This window comes from Coturnix japonica, unplaced genomic scaffold (assembly GCF_054131305.1).
Source record: "Coturnix japonica strain WE unplaced genomic scaffold, WE-NBRP24 Scf055, whole genome shotgun sequence".
NCBI classification, from domain to species: domain Eukaryota; kingdom Metazoa; phylum Chordata; class Aves; order Galliformes; family Phasianidae; genus Coturnix; species Coturnix japonica.
The window spans coordinates 102,219-123,093 of record NW_028188958.1 but is presented as its reverse complement, the minus strand read 5'-3'; the positions used below and the strand labels follow the sequence as shown (position 1 = coordinate 123,093).

The 20,875-nt window shown below is 42.1% G+C and overlaps 1 protein-coding gene across 2 annotated transcripts; it reads right to left on the bottom strand.

Annotated features, from left to right (window-relative positions):
- Positions 1 to 1,620: 1,620 nt before the first annotated feature.
- On the bottom strand, positions 1,621 to 20,203 carry MELK (maternal embryonic leucine zipper kinase). Of its 2 annotated transcripts, XM_085533178.1 has the most exons (18): positions 20,105 to 20,203; positions 19,106 to 19,327; positions 18,738 to 18,823; positions 18,165 to 18,281; positions 17,464 to 17,607; positions 16,944 to 17,012; positions 15,780 to 15,872; positions 14,604 to 14,702; positions 13,074 to 13,142; positions 12,407 to 12,505; positions 11,424 to 11,510; positions 9,990 to 10,118; positions 8,344 to 8,490; positions 7,553 to 7,778; positions 5,892 to 5,985; positions 5,276 to 5,444; positions 2,645 to 2,748; positions 1,621 to 2,050 (listed from the first exon to the last, which is right to left on the bottom strand). In XM_085533178.1, the coding sequence occupies exons 2-18, from the start codon at positions 19,167 to 19,169 to the stop codon at positions 1,873 to 1,875; spliced, it is 1,974 nt and encodes a 657-aa protein (XP_085389304.1). In that variant the 5' UTR covers positions 19,170 to 19,327; positions 20,105 to 20,203; the 3' UTR covers positions 1,621 to 1,872. The 2 variants fall into 2 exon arrangements, with proteins under 2 accessions (XP_085389304.1, XP_085389305.1); XM_085533179.1 differs by lacking the exon at positions 18,738 to 18,823.
- Between the last annotated feature and the right edge of the window lie 672 nt (positions 20,204 to 20,875).

Below are 20,875 nucleotides of genomic sequence, written 5' to 3'. Positions count from 1 at the left end.
GGGGCAGTAGAGTCGCGGCGCTGCCGGAGTTGGGGGAGAGCGGCTCGGCGGGGAGACAGCGGGAATTCGGTACCGGGGCGGGAAGGGGCGGGGAGCGCGGCGACACGGGCCGGGGGGGAACCGGGATGGGGGGGAGCGGCGCCGCCCCCGGGTCACGTGCCGGGCCGTGAGGGGATGGTGCGCAGCGATGGGAAACTGCGCGTCCAGGAATGAATGAAAGCTGCGCGTCCGGGAATGAATGAAAGCTGCGCGTCCGGGAATGAATGAAGGCTGCGCGTCCGGGAATGAATGAAGGCTGCGCGTCCAGGGCCGCCCCGCAGCCCACCTTACGGGACCGCCCGGCCGGTACGGACACGAGCGATGCAAACCTTCCCCGTGTCACAGCGTGGCACAATGTAGCGCTTCCAGGACTCACGTTCCGGGCTGCGTGTCCTTTTCATCCCTTGCTTTCCCCGTGTTTCCGCCTTGCTTTGCCCTGTTACTCTGCTGCCTTCCCCTGTGTTGCTCGGGTGCTGCTCTTCCTCCGTGAGCATCAAATCCTCGAGCTCTGCCGCCCCACAGGGTGACCATCCAGTCGGGCTGCATCGCTTCCCTGCATTCCTGTGCAGAAAGGCTCCAACAGAATTGCCCTTTGATACGGCTGCTTAGCTGTATATCAGTTGTATATCAGTGATATACTGATATATTAGTTGTATATCAGTTGTATATCAGTTGTATATTGGTGCAGTTGATGCTCACGTCCTCACACATTCCTGATGCGGGATAAAGGAGTATCTGCATAACAGAAGAAATCAAGCTTTGGAGACGTGCTGTTTCATGAGTGATATTCTAACACCTCTGTCAGCTCCTGTATTTCCTTCCAAGTTCTGCAGATCTCAGATGTTATTTGTGTTAGTGATCGGTGCCTTTTGCACTGAGCAAAGCTAATAGCATCTGAAGAAAGTGGGGGAGTGTCCTCTAAGTGTACCTGACCATTAAGGGCAATAAGGAAGTAAGTGATGGGAAAGGGTCCTGGTCAGACCCACCACTGAGCAGGTCTGTGAGAGCACAGAAATGTTTGTTCCAGCAGAGTTATCTGACCAAGGGCTTCTAAGGGGTCTGTGCTTCTCTAGGTTACGTGCTCAGCTTTGTTGCAAAGGGAGAAGTGTGGGCTGTGTCCCCATCCTGGGCAGCCCGGCAGGAGGGATGTGGGGCAGGAGCAGCTGCAGGAGGCTGCCAGGCTCTTGGCTCCTGTGCACACCTCACACCATCCCCTCTCAGCTGCCTGCAAAACCTGTTAGAAACGTTTCCTTCATTCACAGCCACTTAAAGGTGCTGCATTGCTCTTAAAATAACAACCAGGGAACACACCATCACCAGAAGAATACTCACTTTTTAAAGCATCACAGAGGCTTAGTAATGAGCTGTAGCAATGTTTCACATAGGATCACAGTTTAAGTCCTGGCCCTCTCGACTTCCCATTTATTGAAGATGGCTCAGTTTGGTACTGGCACTGAGCACCTGTTTCAACTGTGCCACATGTGCTTGATAACTGGAACAGCACCATAACTGAGCCTCTGCATATAATATCAACAACTTCTCTTATTGCAAATATGAAAAATGGGGCAGTGGAGCAGGGGGGGTAGCTTAAGGAATTTTATTTCAGTCGAGTTACAATTGCAGAACATGTAGCAAAAATTGACATAATAAAATTTTCATAACAAAAGGAACTGTGCGGTGGGCACATACACAAAGAGGGTGGTTAAAACTATCAGAGCCAACAAGAGTTCACAAATACAGCCATAAAGGAGATCACAAATTACATTCCCAAAATGATTTTTCTAAAATGATGATTAAAGTCTCATTACAACATTGTGGCTTTCTCAGCAGCCGTCACACTCGGCAGCTGGATAAAACGTCCTCCACCAGCCTCTTGTAGACCCAGGCATCCCCTCTGAGCCTCTGCCTCCTGATACCAACCGCTTCGTTCTTGTGGAGCCGACACACTTCTAACTCAAACTTCATAGATTCTTTGCCAAAATCTGGCTTTGTTTGGCATTTCAGGGTGTAGCTGCACAAAACAAAGGAGAAGCAGAATAACAATCTAACCATGTTTCAAAACTAGCATTGAACGATTCTGAATGAATCAAAGCACTTCACATGACTGAGAAAACAGCCCAGGATGAAGTCAGCTGAGAGCTGTGAGCACCTAAATCCAGCAGTGGTGCCTTCAGAGGTCCCTCCCAACTCTGAGGATTCCATAATTCTGTGATTTCTTGGCCAAATATCTGTGTGTGTTTTAACTACCAAGAATGAGTGTCAGTTACACACATGATCTCTCCCAGTTGTCTGTGACTGTATTATAGCTAAACTTTTGTATTTACAGTTTTACAGGGGGACAGATGACACTCACATCAGCCTCAAAGTGCTACGTCCATCATTACTGCTTCATATTTGCCAGAGTTCTATGGGAACTCATTTAACACTGTTTTGCATAATGTGGACAATGTTTAATGCACATATTCATTTAATGTTCCCTTTTTCTAAAAGTATCGTATTTTACAGAGTGGGGCAGAGAAAGTCAATAAAAATATTTGCTTTGGTAAGCACTATGGAACTGACTACTTAGGCATGTATAAGGTGAAGCTGTGCTGTTTTCACTTACCCCTTCTTCACGTATTCCACTTGCTTCTTTGAAAGGACAGAGATTATTTCGTTCAGCAGCTGGTCTGGATTCAGTAGTTGGGTCTTGGTAACGTTATAGTGCTCCTAAAAGAAGTCAGCTCATTAACAACAACAAAAAACAGAATTACAGGAAATATCTTTGTCCTAAAACTGGATTTTATTATGGAAACCTTTCATGCTGAAAGCTGCAGAACATCTAACCATATTGATAAACACTTCACTCCCCAGCATGATCATTGTTAAGACAGCGGAATAACAGCAGGAACACTTATCAACAACTTTTGGACAATTTTAATATCAAAGCATGGGCAAGTTCTAAACCAGCATAAAATCCAAAGCAGCAGCGATGGGTCAGGGAAGCACAGAGATGGTTATGCAGCCAGAACTGCTCCCTTGGCAGGATTACAGAAGACAGCCATGGAACCACATTTGGAGTAAGGTGTGACACTGCCCCTACCACATAGTGTGGAATTGCCTGTTCTGTGTTGCTTTGCTGAGACTGAGTGCTCCAGATGTCGAGGAATACACAAGGTTCTGTGAAACTTTTCTAGCCCCGAAATATCACAGTGCAAAAAATACAACAACAAAAGAAGAAGGTAATTTCCAACCTCAATTTTATGGCTGCAGTTTTGTTTGTTTATATCATGTTTAATACTACATACAGCAGATTTCGCCAGTTCTGCAACTTTCAGACACCCACATGTAGAAAGAGAGAGGGTACACCAAGTGTCATGTCACAAATACAAAGTTACTGTAACTGTCATAGAGAGAGATCAGAGAAGACAGGAGAGTAAAACAGCTTGAGAAATGAACAGAGGCTGTGGATGTAAAAGGCAGAGAGAGAAAAAAAAGAAAAAGAAGGGAGTTCTTCTATTTCCTGTTAAACCTGGAACATGCTCAACTCCTTTCTGCAACACCTGCAGCAAAAATATATATGAAGTTTTATCTTCCACTGTTGTAATCTGGAGCCCATAGAAGAGCATCAGTGATCTTGCATAACTCTATGGACAACGAAAACTGATGCAGAATGATAAAAACTTCTAGAGGGAGCTGCTGGAGAGGGTGCAGCACAGAGCCTCAAAGATGATGAGGGGAGTAGAGCATCTCCTTTACGAGGAAGGAACGAGGGAGCAGAGTCTCTTTAGCCTGGAGAAGAGGAGACTGAGGGGTGACTTCATTAATGTTCATGCACAGGATGGAGCCAGGCTCTTATCAGTGACACCCAATGACAGGACAAAGGGCAGTGGCACAAGCTGGAACATAGGAGGTTCCACACAGATATGGCAAAAGTTTCTTCACAATGAGGGTAATGATACTGGAATGGGCTGCCCATAGAGGTTGTGGGGTCTCCTTCTCTGGGGACATTAAAACCCACCTGGATGTGTTCCTGAGTGACCTAAATTAGGTGCTCCTGCTCCGGCAGGGGGGTTGGACTAGATTATTTTTTGAGGTCTCTTTCAATTCCCGACATTCTGTGATTCCATACTAAGGCACATGGATGGCAAGGATGTGATACAGGAGAATCAGCATGGCTTCACCAAGGGCAAATCCTGCTTGAACAACCTTCTATGACTGTACCACTGCATCAACGGACAAGTGATGAACACCGATTTCAGTAAGGCCTTTGACATGGTACCCCACAACATACTTCTCTCCAAATTTGAAAGACATGGATCTGATGGGTGGACTGTTTGATGGACAAAGAAGGGGACAGACTCTTCATCAGGGTCTGGGGTGACAGAACGAGGGGAAATGGTTTTAAGCTCAAAGAGGGTAGATTTAGATTACATATAAGGCAAAACTCTTCTACAGTGAGGCTGGTGAGGCACTGGAACAGGCTGTCTCAATGTGGTTGATGCCCCGTCCCTAAAGACTCTGAAGGAGAGGTTGGATCAGGCCCTCGTCAACATGATCTAGATGCAGATGTCCCTGTTCATTACAGGGGAGTTGGACTAGATGACCTTCAGAGGTCCCTTTCCAACTCTAAGGATTTTATGACGATGTCACGACCAGCTGGGTAGATGAGGAGAGAGCAGTGGATGCTGTGTACCTTGAATTCAGCAAGGCATTGGATTGACACTGTCTCCCATAACATCCTTATAGGTAAGCCTATAAAGTGTGAGATAGATGACTGGACAGTGAGGTGGGTTGAGAGCTGGCTGACTAGCAGAGCTCAGAGCGTTGTGATCAGCGGCACAGTTTGGCTGTGCTTCTGTTATGAGGAAAGGCTGTGAAACAGCTTGGGAAAGGGAAGGTTAAGAGGGAAAGCTGGCAGTATCTCTGCAGAAATAACATCATTAAATATTTTCAGCTAGGACTCCTTTAAACCCATCCTACATCCCCCTCCAGTTTGGTGAGATGACATACAAAAAAGCAATGGTCAGCCCTCTCCCATGAAGTGCTGGTGACTCACCTGAGCTGAAGCCAGCATTAAATCACTGGGCAATAATAGGGCCATTATCACACTAGTAGAAAAACTGAACAAGCAAGTGCAGTTTTCTATAGAGTGCAGGTAACTTAGGTCAGATTTTTTTTCACAAGGCCATTCCTAATAGTATTAAATGTTTTTAAGAGCTATCATTTCCATAAAATATTTCTCTAGCAATCATACCTTAAGTTTTCTTGGCCTTTGTCTACTGAATCGCTTCTTTTTGCCTGGTGTAAGCATTGTAATCACTTTATCTAGGCCTCTTTCAAGACTTCCAAATAGTTTGGCCTTTTTCTTCTTTTGGCTGCTATCCACATGAGCGAGGTTGAGATCCAAATCCACAGAATGACACCTGTTACAAAACCAAATTAATTAGCTTCTTTTTCTCAGCAGACAGTAGTTATTTCAGATACACTATTAGAATTTTATCAGATCTGACAGAATGCAGAAAACAAAAGGAAGTGTAGTGTATTATGAGAGTTCCTGCGTCCATGTTAGTTGAGCTTTAAGCTCAGAGATGCATTTAAAAACTGCAGCACTCTGGGAAAATGGAACAAGATAGGATTTATGTTATGGAAGATATGAATGCATTCTGAAGATTAACAACTTCTAGTTTAATTTTTATTTTTATTTTTTCCTGCTTTCAGTGTTTCCCAGTAAATACACTAAGAGGTTTTAGGAAACTTTTAACCAAGAGAAAGGAAATACAGCTTGTTATGAACAATGCTTCCTAGGCTGTTCATCAATTAAGGTTGCACTGCTCTAAACCAAAACCACATACAGATAACTGGACATTTACCTTTTCTCAGGAAGGACCTCAGTTGCTGTCAGTTCGTACGTATTTGTTGGTGCTTTGGACTTCTTGACTGGGGTGACTGTTGTGAATTGGCTCTCTGAAAGAAAGTATCCAAACCAAAGCAGGTGCATTTTTGAAGTGGAAGATTTATTTTTCTTCAGTCAGGATTTCTCATGATTAGCAATTAATTTGTTTAAAGCCAGCCTCCTATCTATCTCTAGTTTGCAACTCTGGAGTGATGAAATGGGTTTTAACTACAACCACAAGATTACAAAAGAAAACTGAGTCTGATTTCCTCAGAGTTCTGTAAGTCAAGTCTTTGAGAGAGCAGTGTAGTTTAGTATTACAGGTTTGGAAGGGATGAGGATTAGACAGAACTCCTTTCTTGCTCTGGCACTGGACTCAGGACAAACACTGAGGAATTTACTGTGTCAAAAAGTTCCATTTCACATCAAGTAATTTCCTTTATATGAAAGGTGTGAATTACGTAACCACAGTTAATACTATGTGTTAAGTAGCAGCCTAAGAAGTTCTGTTATCCACACGTTGGAAAAGAGTTACGTGGAACAGTTTAGAATTTGCAGTGACAACTCAATCTAAAAGCTCAAAGATTCAGCTTTACATAGCTGCAGTTGTCTCCAGACAATGATGTTCTCAACATTTCCAAGAGATACTTCCACCATTTATTATCTTTAAGTACTGCCTTAACCTATCCTGAATGTAACAACTTCCAATAGAATAACAAAACATTTTAATTGTTTAAACTCTCAGGAATATCTAATAAAAATGAGCAGAAATCACACTACTGCCCTTCTTATTTAAGCAATACCCACTTTTTTAATGTACTGTAAGACAAACATCACAAGTTACCACACGCTGTATTAAGACAAAAATGAAACCTGTGTGGACAATTAGCCTTTGTAATACACTTCGTTGAAAACTTAAAGGAAATTGGTATGTTCAGTAACCCATAATAACATATTAACCTGCAAAGACATGGTGTTTCTGAACAATATTCCTGAGCATTTGGAACAGAAGATTCTCCAATTTTAAGAAATGCTTAGTATCTTAAAGTGCAGAGTTAATATGTACAGTATCAACACTAAAACAGGCTGAGGACAAACATTTTTTTAACTTGGAAAAGCTGATACAGCATGGACACATCTCCATGGTCTATCACATAAATGTAGGTGTCTGCATTGTTAGCCTAAGTATTTTCAATGCCACACCAAACAGATACATGAAAGTATTGGTATGCTGTCATGAGGAATCCACTAGTTTACTAATCGTTTAGAAGCACAATGCAATACATGCACACTTAAGTAAAAGCACACCCTTTTCTTTCACTCAAAATAGTAGCCCACTAAAAAAACACGGCAGTTGTCTCATTATCTGAATGCATTTAAGGGCATGCTCCTTGTGAAACTGTGAGAATTTCTATAATTAATAGCTGAGTAAGATGCCCTGGCGTATGGTTAAACCACTTGCAGTACACTGTCAGATGTACAGGCTGGTGAATATATGTACTGTGACCAAATAGACCCATACCTAAATCTTCCAGAAACAGAAGTTTAGGATCTACAAGTATTGTGTTCATATTTAAATTTTAAAAAAATTCCTAAGCTACACATGTTCTAGGTTTCCATTTGTTAGATACAACATACCTTTGGAAGTAGGCGCCTGAAAGGGTATGCCTTCCACTTGCTTCTCTGTTTGACTTGTTGAAAAGGAAGTCTTTGGAGCAGGAACTGCAAAGGGCAGCTCATTTCTTAATGCCGGCTCTGCATCAACATTCTCTTTGTTTGTACGCTTATTAGATGTCACTTTTCTTGTCACTGGAGTTGACAGTGTGAATTCCATATCACCCAGTTGAGTATCACGCCTCGAATGCTGCCAGACACATAACAAAAGGTTTTCTGATCACATCCGGAGAAATTACTGTCAAGGAAATTCTAACAGCTGAGAAGGTCAGACACAATGCTTATAAAAATATCATACACTACTTGTCCATTGAGCAAAATAGTTTAAAACTGTGATTCTCTCCTAGAATGTGTTTGTTTCTTATAGACTGTCAAATGTCATTCTTTGATTTGTTTGTCTAAATTCTACATTTAGGATTACTCCTCACCAGCTTATCTAAACATAACTATATGTCATATCTATCGCTTCCCATTGTGTTTTAAAATCCTCACCAACTCCTTTACTTGTTCCCTTGCTTGCTCTTCCTGTGCAAACCAAACACTGGAGTTAGGGTTTTTGTCAAACGAACCATGGCCAACAGGTAGATGGCACCAAAATTTATGCTTAACATACTTTGCTCAATCTGTATCTCCCTTTGGTCAAGGTCCACTAGATACTTAAATATGGAGTAAGCACTATATACAGTGAGAAGTAGATTTTTGGATGAAGAACTGTGTTTTATTCTGTAAGAAACCAGCACTACATCTTCACACACCTGCTCTGTTCTGTGAGTATTTAGAATAAGCTCTTCTAGTGGAGATTCTTCAAACAGTGAAGCTGCATCAGAAAATTCCATGGATCCAAATGCATCTGGCACATTGTTGCAGTCTGGCACATCTTCATATGTCAGAGCCTTTTCAGGCTGAAAAGAAACGTTCAATTGAGATTCTTTTGCAGGATTAAAAGGAAGATTTCATCAGAAAAAAATATCAGTAAAATCTAAATATGATTGCTTTGCAAGTTCCAAACTATGGCTAACAGCTAATGGAAGTCCACATGCCAGCAGCAGCACCTTTTATATTATGTTCTTAATATTGTAATTGTGGATTTGGCGTTCATATCAAGAGCAGAAGGGAAATTATTCTCAGAGCTCAAGTCATCTTTCACAACCTGTGTCAACAAGAGCAGCACCTCATAGCCTTTGATTTGAAGACTTGGACCACAAGCTCTTTTCACCAAAAGTCAAATAACAGCCTGGAAAGAACTGAAGGAAAGAATGCAGTGAATTCTGAAAGTGGCTCACGTAAAGGTAAACAAGTCATATCCAAAACATATGATTATGGAATCTGCAACACTGCTTGAACCAGCATTTGAAAGCCTATGAACAAGCCCAGGCAAAAGTTCCTTACTGAGTCATGGAATTCAGTCAAGATTTCTAACCGTTGTGTCTCACAACATATATGACTGTGGTATCAAAACATCCTTTGTTTCTGACAGCTTTTTATGATTTCAGGAACATCTTTCCCCTGGACTTGTTTCATACCACTTCATCAAAATTGCATGCAGCTACCTTACGAGTCCTGAGATAGAAAGGCAGCATTTTTGGAAGCTATGTTCTGTTGACAGATAAGTGTCTCCTGACCTGTGTTCATAGTTATCACAATGAACATGTCTCATTACTACTGAAAGCAGAAACAGCAGATCTAGGGAAGTTTTATGATGACCTACTAAAAAGTCCTTTCCAGAGGGCTGCTAGCTACAGACAATCTTCATTCCATAACAGAAATCACGTTCCCTTACAATATGAATGCCTGAACAGGATACCTTGACTATTATGTTTCAGAAGATATGTAGGCCATGGTGATTTTTTTGGAATTTCCTTACACATAAAACTTTGCAAAAAGTTGTACCCGGCATTTTCCTCTGCTGAACTCCATGTCACTGCTGACTGCCTACTGCTCAGATCTGTCTAGATTCTCCTGCAAGGCCTCTCATCTCTCCAGGGAGCCTGCAGCGCTTCCATGTTAAATATCATCAGAAAACCTTCAGAGGATGCATGCCTCTCCTGCATCCAAGTCACTGATTAAAATGTTGAACAGGATTGGCCCAAAAATGGAGTGTTGGGAACACCGCTAGTGGGTGTCCATTAGTAGATGTAGACCCATTCACTATGACTCTTGGATAACTTGTCTGGAAGGATGCTGTGAGGGACAGGATCAAAGGCCTCAATGAAATCTAGAAAGATTACATCCTCTGCCTTCATACAGTAGGTGGGTGTCCTTATAGAACAAGATTTGATGACCAAGACTGGTTGCACATAGTTACTTACTGATGTTTAGGCCACCAGACTGTTTACCCAGGCAGAGCTTCAGCACACAGAGGCATTTTGACCAGAATGTTGTGCTGAACTCTAAAACTTACCCCCAGGCTTCCTAACTGTGCGGTACTGGCATGTCCTGTTTGTGATGGAATTCTTAAGTGAATGCGCTTGCCACGAGCCTTCTTGGACTGAAGCAAGAGATAGGTTGCTGACATCTGGTCGTAATTCCACTGGAAAAAGAGTATTTAGATCTCTTCAGAAAAATTGTCAGTACACAGAAAGCTTAGCATTCTAAAAATTTCTGCATGTCTGCAGTATTTTCCCCTTGATGTGCAGCCTTTGTGTCTGGTCACATTAGGGTAGTTTCAGGCCTGAGCTGATTCACACAACATGTTTGAGATAAAGAAGCAGACTATGCTCATTTTTGCTTGAAAGTTAGTGTACTGTACAATTGCTGAAAGTGAAAACTAAAGCTGGTGCCAGAATCTCTCTACTGAAGTGAATGGCAAAGCTCCTATTGACTCAGTTTGTACAGCATTTCAGCTGGACTCCCATTTCTGGAGGTCGTGTTTCAGCCCAGCTGCAAGGAACATCGACATTCAGCTTGATTTTCAGCAGCTTTTTGACTACTGTGAGAACCACGGGTACAATGCTTGAAGGACTTGCAGTGTAGTATAAGCTTGGATTACTTATAAGGCATTAGTAGTCCTTTGAGTAAAGACTATGAAGGTATCACAGACTTGAACGGAATAACTTCTTCCCCTTGTAGGTTGATTGTTCCCATCATTTCCTATACCTGAAGAAAAGTAACAGTAACTCCACAAATGATCTCTCCTAGATAAAATTTACAATTTACATCTATTCCTACTAAAGCTGTATGGAAATCTTAACAATCCTTCAAATTCTACCACTTTCTATTTAATGAAAAGACAATTCAATTTCAATAGACAATTTTCAGATTCAGGTTAAAGCCAGAGTCCGCATCATGTTTTAATCTCTTCTACAGCTTGGAATGCCATTACTGACATTTATACAGCATTTCTAGAAGCACTCACTTTAGCTTTTCTCATTTATTTTCAAAAGTTACTGGAATGAATTTATTTATTTTGGTGTTTGTGAGTTGTAACTCCCCAGACTTATTTGCTGTCTGAGTGATGTGTTGATATTTTCTACCTACTAGTGAAACATTTCAAAGCAGTGGGTTAAGCCACTATGTAATGCCTGCTGTTCATCCATAAGTTTCTGTTTTGAGTCTACCTGGACTTCCAGAGATTCATAAAGATTTTAGCATGGTAGAAAATAACAGAGAGGCTTAGAAAACACTGTTAAAGGAGAAAAAAAAAGAATAAATTCAGAAATGTAGTTATTAGCTAAGGAGAGACTATGAAGTTCTACAGGGGTACCTTACCTCTGAAAGGTATGAAATACTTCATGTTTGAGAATAAGTGAGCATTAGAGTCTGTTAATACAGTAATGATATTTTTTTACTGTAGGAGTGGGCTTAAATAAATGATTTACTGACATATGTTTATTACCTCTGATATTAATGCTGATATAGTCTCTCTGCTCTTGTTGTGAAACACAGAAAGCTCTGTTATACAGTCTTCGTCAAGGTGTCCCAGCTGCAAGAATAAGACCTATACTGAGGAAACAGCTTTCAAGTCATCTCACAGAGCCAAATCTCACCTTGATAGTGTTCTGCTGTGCAGCAGTCAAGTCAATAATTAGCCATGATTTCAGATTTTCAATTTTAAATAGTACTCTGGCAAAGTATTGCAAGGAATAAACAGAAAAAGCCACCCAACTTCAGCAACTGGTCCCTCTGTGGCAACAGGTTCTGAGTTCTGAATTCAAGTACAGAAGCCTGTCAGCAGATGAGACCTTTTACTAGAGCAGAAGTTACGCTTCTATCTCTTCTTAATTATTAGTTACATGGCGTGCACAGCATGCTGTGTTGCATGCACAGCACAGCTGTTCTTCAGAGAAACAGTGGCACCCAGTGGCCAACAGCAGCCATTGGCTGCAAATACACAGCAACTTCCCAGTATCTGCAACAACAATCTCCCCACACACTCCAATTCCCACCTCCATCCCGACCCCGCTACCCGAGACTCTCACACATGGAAAACAACAGAGACAAGGAGACAAAAATGACAAGCACAGATCCAGAGAATCGTAGAATGGCTTGAGTTGGAAGGGACCTTCAAGACCATCATGTTCCAAGTCGCAAAGTTGCAACTCACCAGATCAAACGGTCCAGGACCTCACTCAACCCAGCCTTGAATACCACCAGGGATGAGGCATCCCTACCTCCTGTTTTATCGACTGCACCTCTCTCTCAGCATGGGGCTGTCTGCAAACTTTCTGAAGTTGCACTGATCCCAAGGTGGATCCCTGGGAGACACCACTTGTCAGCAGCTTCTGAAGAAATGGATTATCACTTCCACTCTGCGAGGAAGCCAGTGGTCCAGGAAAGATTTCAGAAAATACTTAGGCTTCTTCGGGTATATATACTTACTGGGTATTTACTTTGCCACTGAACAGCATCAGAATAACCTTGCATGAGCCAAGGATGACTTAACAGTTGTTTCACTGTAATCCGCTTCTTTGGGTCTACCTAGTGGGCAAGCAACACTCGAGCTGTTACTGATATCATTGAAAAGAACTGGAGACAATTGTTCTATTCCTAAGAGCTTTGAGGTGCCTAGAAGCACAAATAGAAACCAGCAGTATTTCATCACTTCACCAAAAGGAAGGTCAAACACCTGAGCTGTGAAGAGCAGTTACAGAACCTATAGTTACAGCAAATGTTCCACCAGCATTCTGTATTTATGAGACTGCCTAGATATAGCCCAAATGCATACTTAGTATGTTTAGCTTTATGAGACATCTTTTGTTTACAGATCGGTTTTAGTTATACAGAATAATTAAGAACATCCAAGAGCAAGCTGCTTGAAGACTGTTTAATTATTAAAATAGTAATTATTTCTATTACCTGTAACTAGTACCATGTTTTTATTTGAGAACTTTCAGCACACAGCAACGCTAACCTTTTCTTCAAGAATTCAAGGCATGGAACAGTTAAACTTGTTTAAACACTGAATACTTTCTAAGTACTCTATCAATTTTTTGAGCTTATGCAACAGCATTTTGTAGATCACTCTGAATAGAAGCAGCTCTTTTACCTGTAGCAGTTGGTTAAGTAGCAGGATACTGCCAGGTGAAAGCCATTTTGGAACAGTGTATTTTCCTCTCTGCAATATAAAAAATTTAATGAAAATAAAATAACTAAAATAAAAGATGATTTAGAATAAACATTGAACAACTATTTGGATGACATTGACATTTCTTTACTTTCAAAACGTAGGAACAGACGTATGCAAACTGAGCTTTAAGAATCACTTGAATAAATTCAATGTTAAAATTAACATGTGCTTGGCTGAGGGCAATGCTGGAAGGCAAATTGCTTGCAAGGGCTACAAAATACACCAGACATACTTTGTTCCAACAACAGTTATGGCACATAGTCGATTTCCTTCAGTATTCCCAAAATGAAGTGATGTAGGGCATTATGGGGAACAGAATACCGCACACAGACACTATGATCCTGATTAGATTCAAACAGCAGAATTAAACCAACTCTGAGCTTTAGATTCCAGGAAATTTCAAGATCCATAACGTGTGAAATTCAGTTACACAACAGTGCGTAGGCGTCTGCATTTCAAGCAACTTTCAGATCATAGCCACATAAAATTAAAACAAATTCAGTGCAGAAACAGCAAGTCTGTATCTTAATACCCATGAGATTATCCATTTTCTACTGCATTCTGACTAAGTTCTAAAACTTGCTCATCCCAGCTCACTTAAGCAAGTTCCACCAGTTCAAACAATGAAGCTCTAAGACCCTGTGTATGTTAGGCAGATAGAACTAAACAGTGCAGGAATAATCTCTGGCAGCTTTAAGAGCTCCATCCTGCTTACAAACTCTCAGACCAAAACTATTCTCAGTTTTAAGGAAATGAACACCTCAAGCAGTTGGATCATCTGCCATTTCCCACATTTTGCTTCTTGGCATCATGATTAGCACAAAGGGTTTTCTGCTGTCCTGCAGAAATGGACAAAGTCCTGCTTACAAATGGACCAAATTTCAGTGTACAGCATAGTTTGTACCAGACTAAAAAGCCACATCATTCAATTAATGTGCTCAGGTTGTTATGCACTCAGAAAGGAAACAGAACTAGCTGTTGAATTCTGAAGGCAATCTGTGGGGTCCTACATTACCTCCAGATTCTGGAAGAGGAAATTCCAATAGCAAGTGCAGAACTTTGCTCTTCGTAGACACGAGAAGAGCTGGCATTTAGGAACATTCATTTCTGGTAAATCAAATGATGTGTCTATATTTTTACTACAGGAAGTATAGGGAGCAGCCAGTTGAAGAACCAGATACAAAAATCTAGCCCATTGGCAAGGAAATAATTCTTAAATTCTGCGTGCTATCATATTATGAAATCAGGCTACAGTGCTGCATAGGCCAACCAAAATGTAGAACCAAATCCACAAAATACTGGTAGACAAAGCAGCAAAGAAAGGGACAATATTCAGCAGACAGGCCTTTATACCCACAGCTCAGCATGTTCTGCCATCCGAAAGGCAAGGCCTCTTGTCAAGCTCGGCTATTTCCCTTCTCGTTGTATTCTAGCACCATCGATACGTACTGTTATCCTCCTGTAGAGTGCCATCACGTTGTCATCATCAAAAGGAAGAAACCCACACAGCAGAGCATAGAGCAGTACACCCATGCTCCAAATATCCGCCTGAAAAACAAAAAGACAAGCTTACAAACCTGAAACACCTAAAATGGCTTCCTGACAGACTGGATTGTCTGCCCTTGACAAAGCCCACATACAGCCCATGAAAAGCTGGCTGGAGAAAAACCTTATTATCCCAGAGAAAGCATATAACCCTAATTCAATTGTTCTTCCACTCAACTTAGAGCACTACTAAAACCAGTATCTTCATCTTAGCTCATCACACTGCCACAGTTCCTTTTACAAGGATTTCACTGGCAAAAATGAAATCAAAGCCGTCGCAAGGGATTTAGCACAGTTACGTGTTACTGGCTATGAGAGCTGTCAGCACAGTCACTGTAAGGCTCTGTTGCTGTTCTGTTTATGTATAGGCACAACAGGGTTTACACACCTCACAATGCAGTTCTCATTTTGACTGTAAAGAAAAAGGAGGCTTGAAAGACAGTGTGTGGAAAACAAACAAAGCAAGAATTAGAACAACAACAGAGGGGCACTGGCACCTGTAAGAATTGCTCCACCTTTAACAGCAGAGCAATTCAAGAAGTATGAGGGCATTCCAAACCAGTTTGGACAGATTAACAACTGCAAGTAGTGGGTTCCAAAATTCCAGACCTGAAATCAAAGCTGGAAACTTCACATTTTCATCTCTCAATTTTTAGTGCGTTGTGCATTACAATGGAAACAAGTCTTCACATACAGTTTGGAAGCTAAAGACAAGTCTGACAAAACAGATCCTGAGACTGCACAAAAAATTTGACAAATGATGAATAATTAACAGAGCAAAATGCTCTTTTGAAAACTTAGTAATAGAAAGAGATCTCTGAAGTTGCTGTTTTGTAGAGCCCCAAAGCAGTCGCTAGAGGCAGTTCAGGATTAGCCAGAGACAAACCAGCCAGCTGTGTGAATTGAGACCAATTGCACTTTTCTAGTCTGTGGCCATTGACAGCTTCTGAGAGCTACCAAGCAATGCAACCTAGCAGAATTCAGAAGGGAAACCAAGTGAGTGTACCTGGGCTCCACTGCCTTTAAATGCTCTGTGGAGAGGGAAGGGAAAGAGGGTAAAACAAACACCGGTCTACATACCTCTGAGCCAATATACTCTTTGCCCTGGATTAGTTCTGGTGCTGCGTAAGCTGGGCTTCCACAGCATGTGTTCAGGCGGTAATCAAGGCCTCCCTGGAATAATACAAAAAATAGAGAGAAAAATTTGCTTTACCAGAATTTATGTCTTCTGGTTATAACACTTCAGAAGCCTCAGAGGCTTCTTCTCCTGAGTATATTTTAATTCATCATGTATTTTGCTTCTGTTCAGTAACTGATCTCACTAAGCAAGAGAGTGACTCTAAGAGTGTTGTATAAATGTGCAGATCTCAAGCTGTTCACTTATTTAGTACCCTTGGCATGTTGCATTATTTTCCTCAGCTGATCATCTACTAAGATGAACTGTGTATGCAAACACAAAACTGAGAAAGAAGTGATGCAGGAACTATTGGGATTGAGGCTCTCTAGTCATTTGAACACTATTTAAAGCAATAACTTTACAAACTTTACAAAGAACAACTGATGTAATACTTCCTTATTCAGAGTATCCTATTACTTTACTTGGGTTTTATTTTAAACAGGTCAGAGCAAGATGGCGTTATACCACTGAGACTAAAGCCTGTTGGTCTTGATTTCCTGTGAGAGGCTCTAACTTTGGCCAGGAAAAATGATTTGAGGATAAGTAATTCATTTTGAATCAGTAAGGCAGTCTTCCCATTACATTCTTTATTACCAGCACCCACCCTGCATGTTAATAAAGGCTCCTGGAAACCAGTTTTACGATCAAGAAACAATTCAGTTCAAGCATACAGGATCTGTATGTAACCTGCAAAATTCATTTTATTCTGTCCACAGTCTCAACATACTTACAGTTCCTTAGAAGGTTCCTAGGCACACCAAGCCCCTGCTCCTATTACAGACCCTTGCATAAGGCAGACGATACAACTACAAGATTATCTACAGCTCAGACTATGCAAAACAGGGAGTCTAGGTTGTTATTTCAGGTAGAGAAAATAGTCTAACTGTGCTTCTGAGCAATCTGTTAACCACTCTCACACTGTTAAGGCCCTTCCAAGCAAGACACAATTATATGTCAGCCACAGAAACAGCCTGAATTTAGGGTGTTTGTTTGGACAAGTCCCTGTTGCATACAATGGTCAAACATGCATTACTTGGGGGCACATTATATTTAACAGATACTTTTACCTTTGGCTTTGCACAGAGTCCAAAATCTATCAGCTTCAAATTATGCTCCTCATCAATCAGCAGATTTTCCTGGTGAATGAAAAAGCAATCAGGAATGATTTTCACCAAAGTTACCAAGGAAACATATGTTTGTGGAAGTGGTTCCCAGTCTACCAAAAGCACACTCACTCCCAGGGATCTTCACTGACTGCTGGCAAGTACCCATCTTCCAATATCCCAGGTGGGAAATACTAGCTTGTATCTGTTGGAAAGGACCCAGGGACTAGGAGGACAAGTGGTGATAAATCACAGGCTGAATGCAAGCCAGCAGTGTGCTCTGACAGAAATACAACAATATAATCGGCTGCATTAAAAAGCAGCACAAACAGACCAGGACAAGTCATCCCTGCTTTACACTGATTGGACCACATCTACAATACAGTATCTAGTTTTTGGCCAGGAAGTGTAACAACCTGAAGCTAGTTCTGTTGATGACACATTCATTATTATTTATGAAAGACTGACTACAGTTCAAGCTTACTGGTTTGAGGTCTCTGTGGGCATAACCCTGACTGTGAACATAAGCAATTGCTGAAACAATCTGTCGAAAAAAGACTCGAGCTTCCTCTTCCGAAAGGCGGTCCTTAGAAACAATGTAATCAAACAGCTCCCCTCCAGGACAATACTGTAATAAGAAAGGTAAAGTTATCAGAAAATGCATTTAGAAAGCATCAGAGAGAGATAAGTAACAATGACAGCACAGAAAGCACTGAACAGCACTGACAGGACTCTCCCATTCCCCGTGCTCAATCAGAGCAGTATGCACAAGCGCTCCAGTTACGCCCTGGGTTGTCACTGTGGCAGACCACACAAGCTAAGAAATCTGACCCTTGCCTCAAACTGTGTAACTGGAGCATCGCATTCATGTTGTGGGTGGCACAAATCACTCAGGAGGTGACAACATCTGGGGGCTCTGGTGTCCCACAGACCTTGTGGATTCTACTTGAAAAAACTGATAGATAAGCTAGGAATTAAAACCAGTTTGCTTACCGTGAACGCTGATTAGTGGCTTTTACAAAAAGAGAGCATATAGAACATTTTCTACTTAATTCTCAAACCAATGAATCTTGAACCCAGTCTCCACTGAGATATTTAAGAATCATTTCATTTCAGCTTTATTTTTATATTATTGTCTACTGCTAAAGATAAAAACAGTAAAGTGTGGCAGAAACTATTTCTTACCTCTAAGACTATGAATATTTTCTTTGATGTCTCTATTACATGATACAATCGGCAAACATGTTGATGACTTAAGTTCTTCATGGCATCAATTTCTGTTTTAACACGAGGCAAGTCATCCTTAAGAGACCATAAAAGCAAGTGATGAAATCACTAACTACTGTGACATACCAGGTACCACATCTGACTGCTGTGGAACATAACAAGCACATATGGGACAGTACACAATTCAACATCAACTCAGCAATGACTGACATCACTCCCATAGAAATTCTGAAACATGGATCTATGAAAACTAAAACATAAACATTCAGCATTTTCATTGGCACTTTGTTAAAGTTGCTGTAATAATGTTGAACCTCCTCCATTTTACAGACAGAGAATACTGCCCTCTGAACAACGAGGAACAAGATTTGTGGTGCTCTGTTAAACTTTTTCCAGCTCTACAGCATCTTTCAAAAGGCAATGGGACCAGTAGGCTTCATTCCTATGTACCATCCTCCTTGCCCCCGTGTTCTTGAGAACTCCACAACTCCAACAGAAGATATTATCATATTTAAATGCGTTTTGGCTTACCCCTAGAGTAACTTTGTCCATGATTTTTATTGCAACTTTTTCACCAGTAAGAAGATGCCGCCCGAGTTTTACCTTTGCAAAACCACCTACAATTCAAAACACAGATGCTTAAAGTTGAGCATGAATTCTTCTCTAATATAATATTACAGGTAAAGCAGAGTACCTAGCATACACTGTGTGTAATGCTTTAAATAGAGAAAACAATAATCAGCACAATTTCCAACTGGTTTCAAAATTGAATTTCAAGTTTCTACAAATGAAACCTGACTTAGAGACCTGACAAGAGCTGTTAATCTATTCTCAGATTAATTCTAGAGTGGTGAGACAGACCATTAGGCGTGCTGTTCCTGTACAAAGGTTACACTCACCCGTTCCAATTGTTTCATGCAATTCATAGTACTTGAGAATTTCCTCGTAGTCATTGACAGACATCCTGAAATGTGCAAGAACTGAAGATCCTCCAAGCACGTGCAATGAGGAAGTGCCAGCAGTGTTCACATCCTACTTAGGACACATTCATAAAAGCAGAAGGGACACTCGTGGCAGATCCAGCAATGCTCGTCTTCTCACCAAGGCACATCCCCTCTCACCTAGCAACAAAAAAATGCACTGCGTGAAGCTGACTTCCCTTGGGTTAACAATATAAACAACAATATATCACAGAATCACAGAATTGTAGGGGTTGGAAGGGACCTCTAGAGATCATTGAGTCCAACCCCCCTGCCAAAGCAGGCTCCCTACACCACGTCACACAGCTGGGTGTCCAGGCGGGTCTTGAATATCTCCAGAGAAGGAGACTCCACCACCTCCCTGTGCAGCCTGTTCCAGTGCTCCGTCACCCTCACTGTAAAGAGGATCTTGCGCACATTTGTGCGGAACTTCCTATGCAGAAGTTTCAGCCCATTACCCCTAGTCCTGTCCCCAGGCACCACTGAAGAGACCAGCCTCACCACTATGGACCCACACCTCAGGTATTTATAAACCTGGATCAAATCCCCTAGTCAATATATAACAATGTAATAACAATATAAATGCATCACAGTGAAATCACAGCCCTCAGGGCTTCGTGCCGCAGAGCAGCGGCAGGGCTGGACTGCTGTTGGTTGTAGTGGTCCAACCCCTTGTGCTGGTTGTAGCGGTACAGCCATAAGCAGCGGCAGCCGTTCCCTATGGAGATGCCCGGTCCCAGCGCTGCTCTATGTGCCCGCACGGCGCTGTGTCCCAGCTCAGGCCCCGCTCAGCACGGAGCGCAGCCGGGCCGCTCTGCAGGCCGCCCCCAAAGGGCCGCTGCCGCTGTACGGACACACGGAGCGCTACCCCGAGCTCCCCATCCCTCCTCCCGGCGCCATCCGGGCTCCGCCACGTACCGGAACACCGACAGTGCGGAGCCGTCGGGCCGGGCCCAAAGCGACACACGGAGCACAGAGCTGCACACAGCTGCACACAGCGACACGCAGCGCGGCACTGAGCGTTTGAATTTCGCTACCGGAACATCTACTTCCGGCCGGAAAAGAAGAGGAGCCAATCAGCGCCGCGCAGGAACCGGAACTACCGTGTCACGCAATGCATGACGGGAGGAAGGTGATTTCACAGCGGCGCCATGTTTGGAGGGTCTGTGTAACGGTGAAGAAATGTCATCTGCGCTTTAATTGGAGGATGTTCCACGCTGTAACTTCTGCTCTCAATTGTGACACATTATGTTTTATACAAAGAAACATAGCAAGCCAGCAATTCAGTGTGCACAGTGATGAAACTTGGTGAAATGCAACTTTAGAAAAAGGTAATTTGAAAACTTCAATATTCTTATCAGAATCTTTGCTATTAGTGACCGGTCCCGGTTGTGATTTGATGCCGATTCTCTCCGAGCTGTGTTGTCACTCCCCCCCCCCCAAATGCACCTCAAGAGCTTCAGGAGCATCGCTGGAATTTGGAACAAACTCGAGATATTTTAGCAAAGCTGCTAAAAAAAATAATGTTTAATGAATGCTGAACAGTGTTATTTAATTATAATCCAGGTAATTAAATTAATTAAACCAAGGGAATCACCTCCCAGTCAGTCAGCTCCCGCCAGGGAAATCGTTTCCCTGCCAAGCAGTTGCAACCAACACAAGCTGCTCCATCACTTTAGGGCCCCACTG

What these genes read in the sequence shown, in the direction of transcription:
- MELK (XM_085533178.1), bottom strand. Translation starts at nt 19,169, where the DNA reads ATGTCTGTCAATGACTACGAGGAAATTCTCAAGTACTATGAATTGCAT. An exon ending in TGGACAAAGTTACTCTAGGG is followed by an intron (nt 18,282 to 18,737) that starts GTAAGCCAAAAC and finishes TGGTCTCTTAAG; the next exon opens with GATGACTTGCCTCGTGTTAA. An exon ending in CACTCTACAGGAGGATAACA is followed by an intron (nt 13,143 to 14,603) that starts GTACGTATCGAT and finishes TTTATATTGCAG; the next exon opens with AGAGGAAAATACACTGTTCC.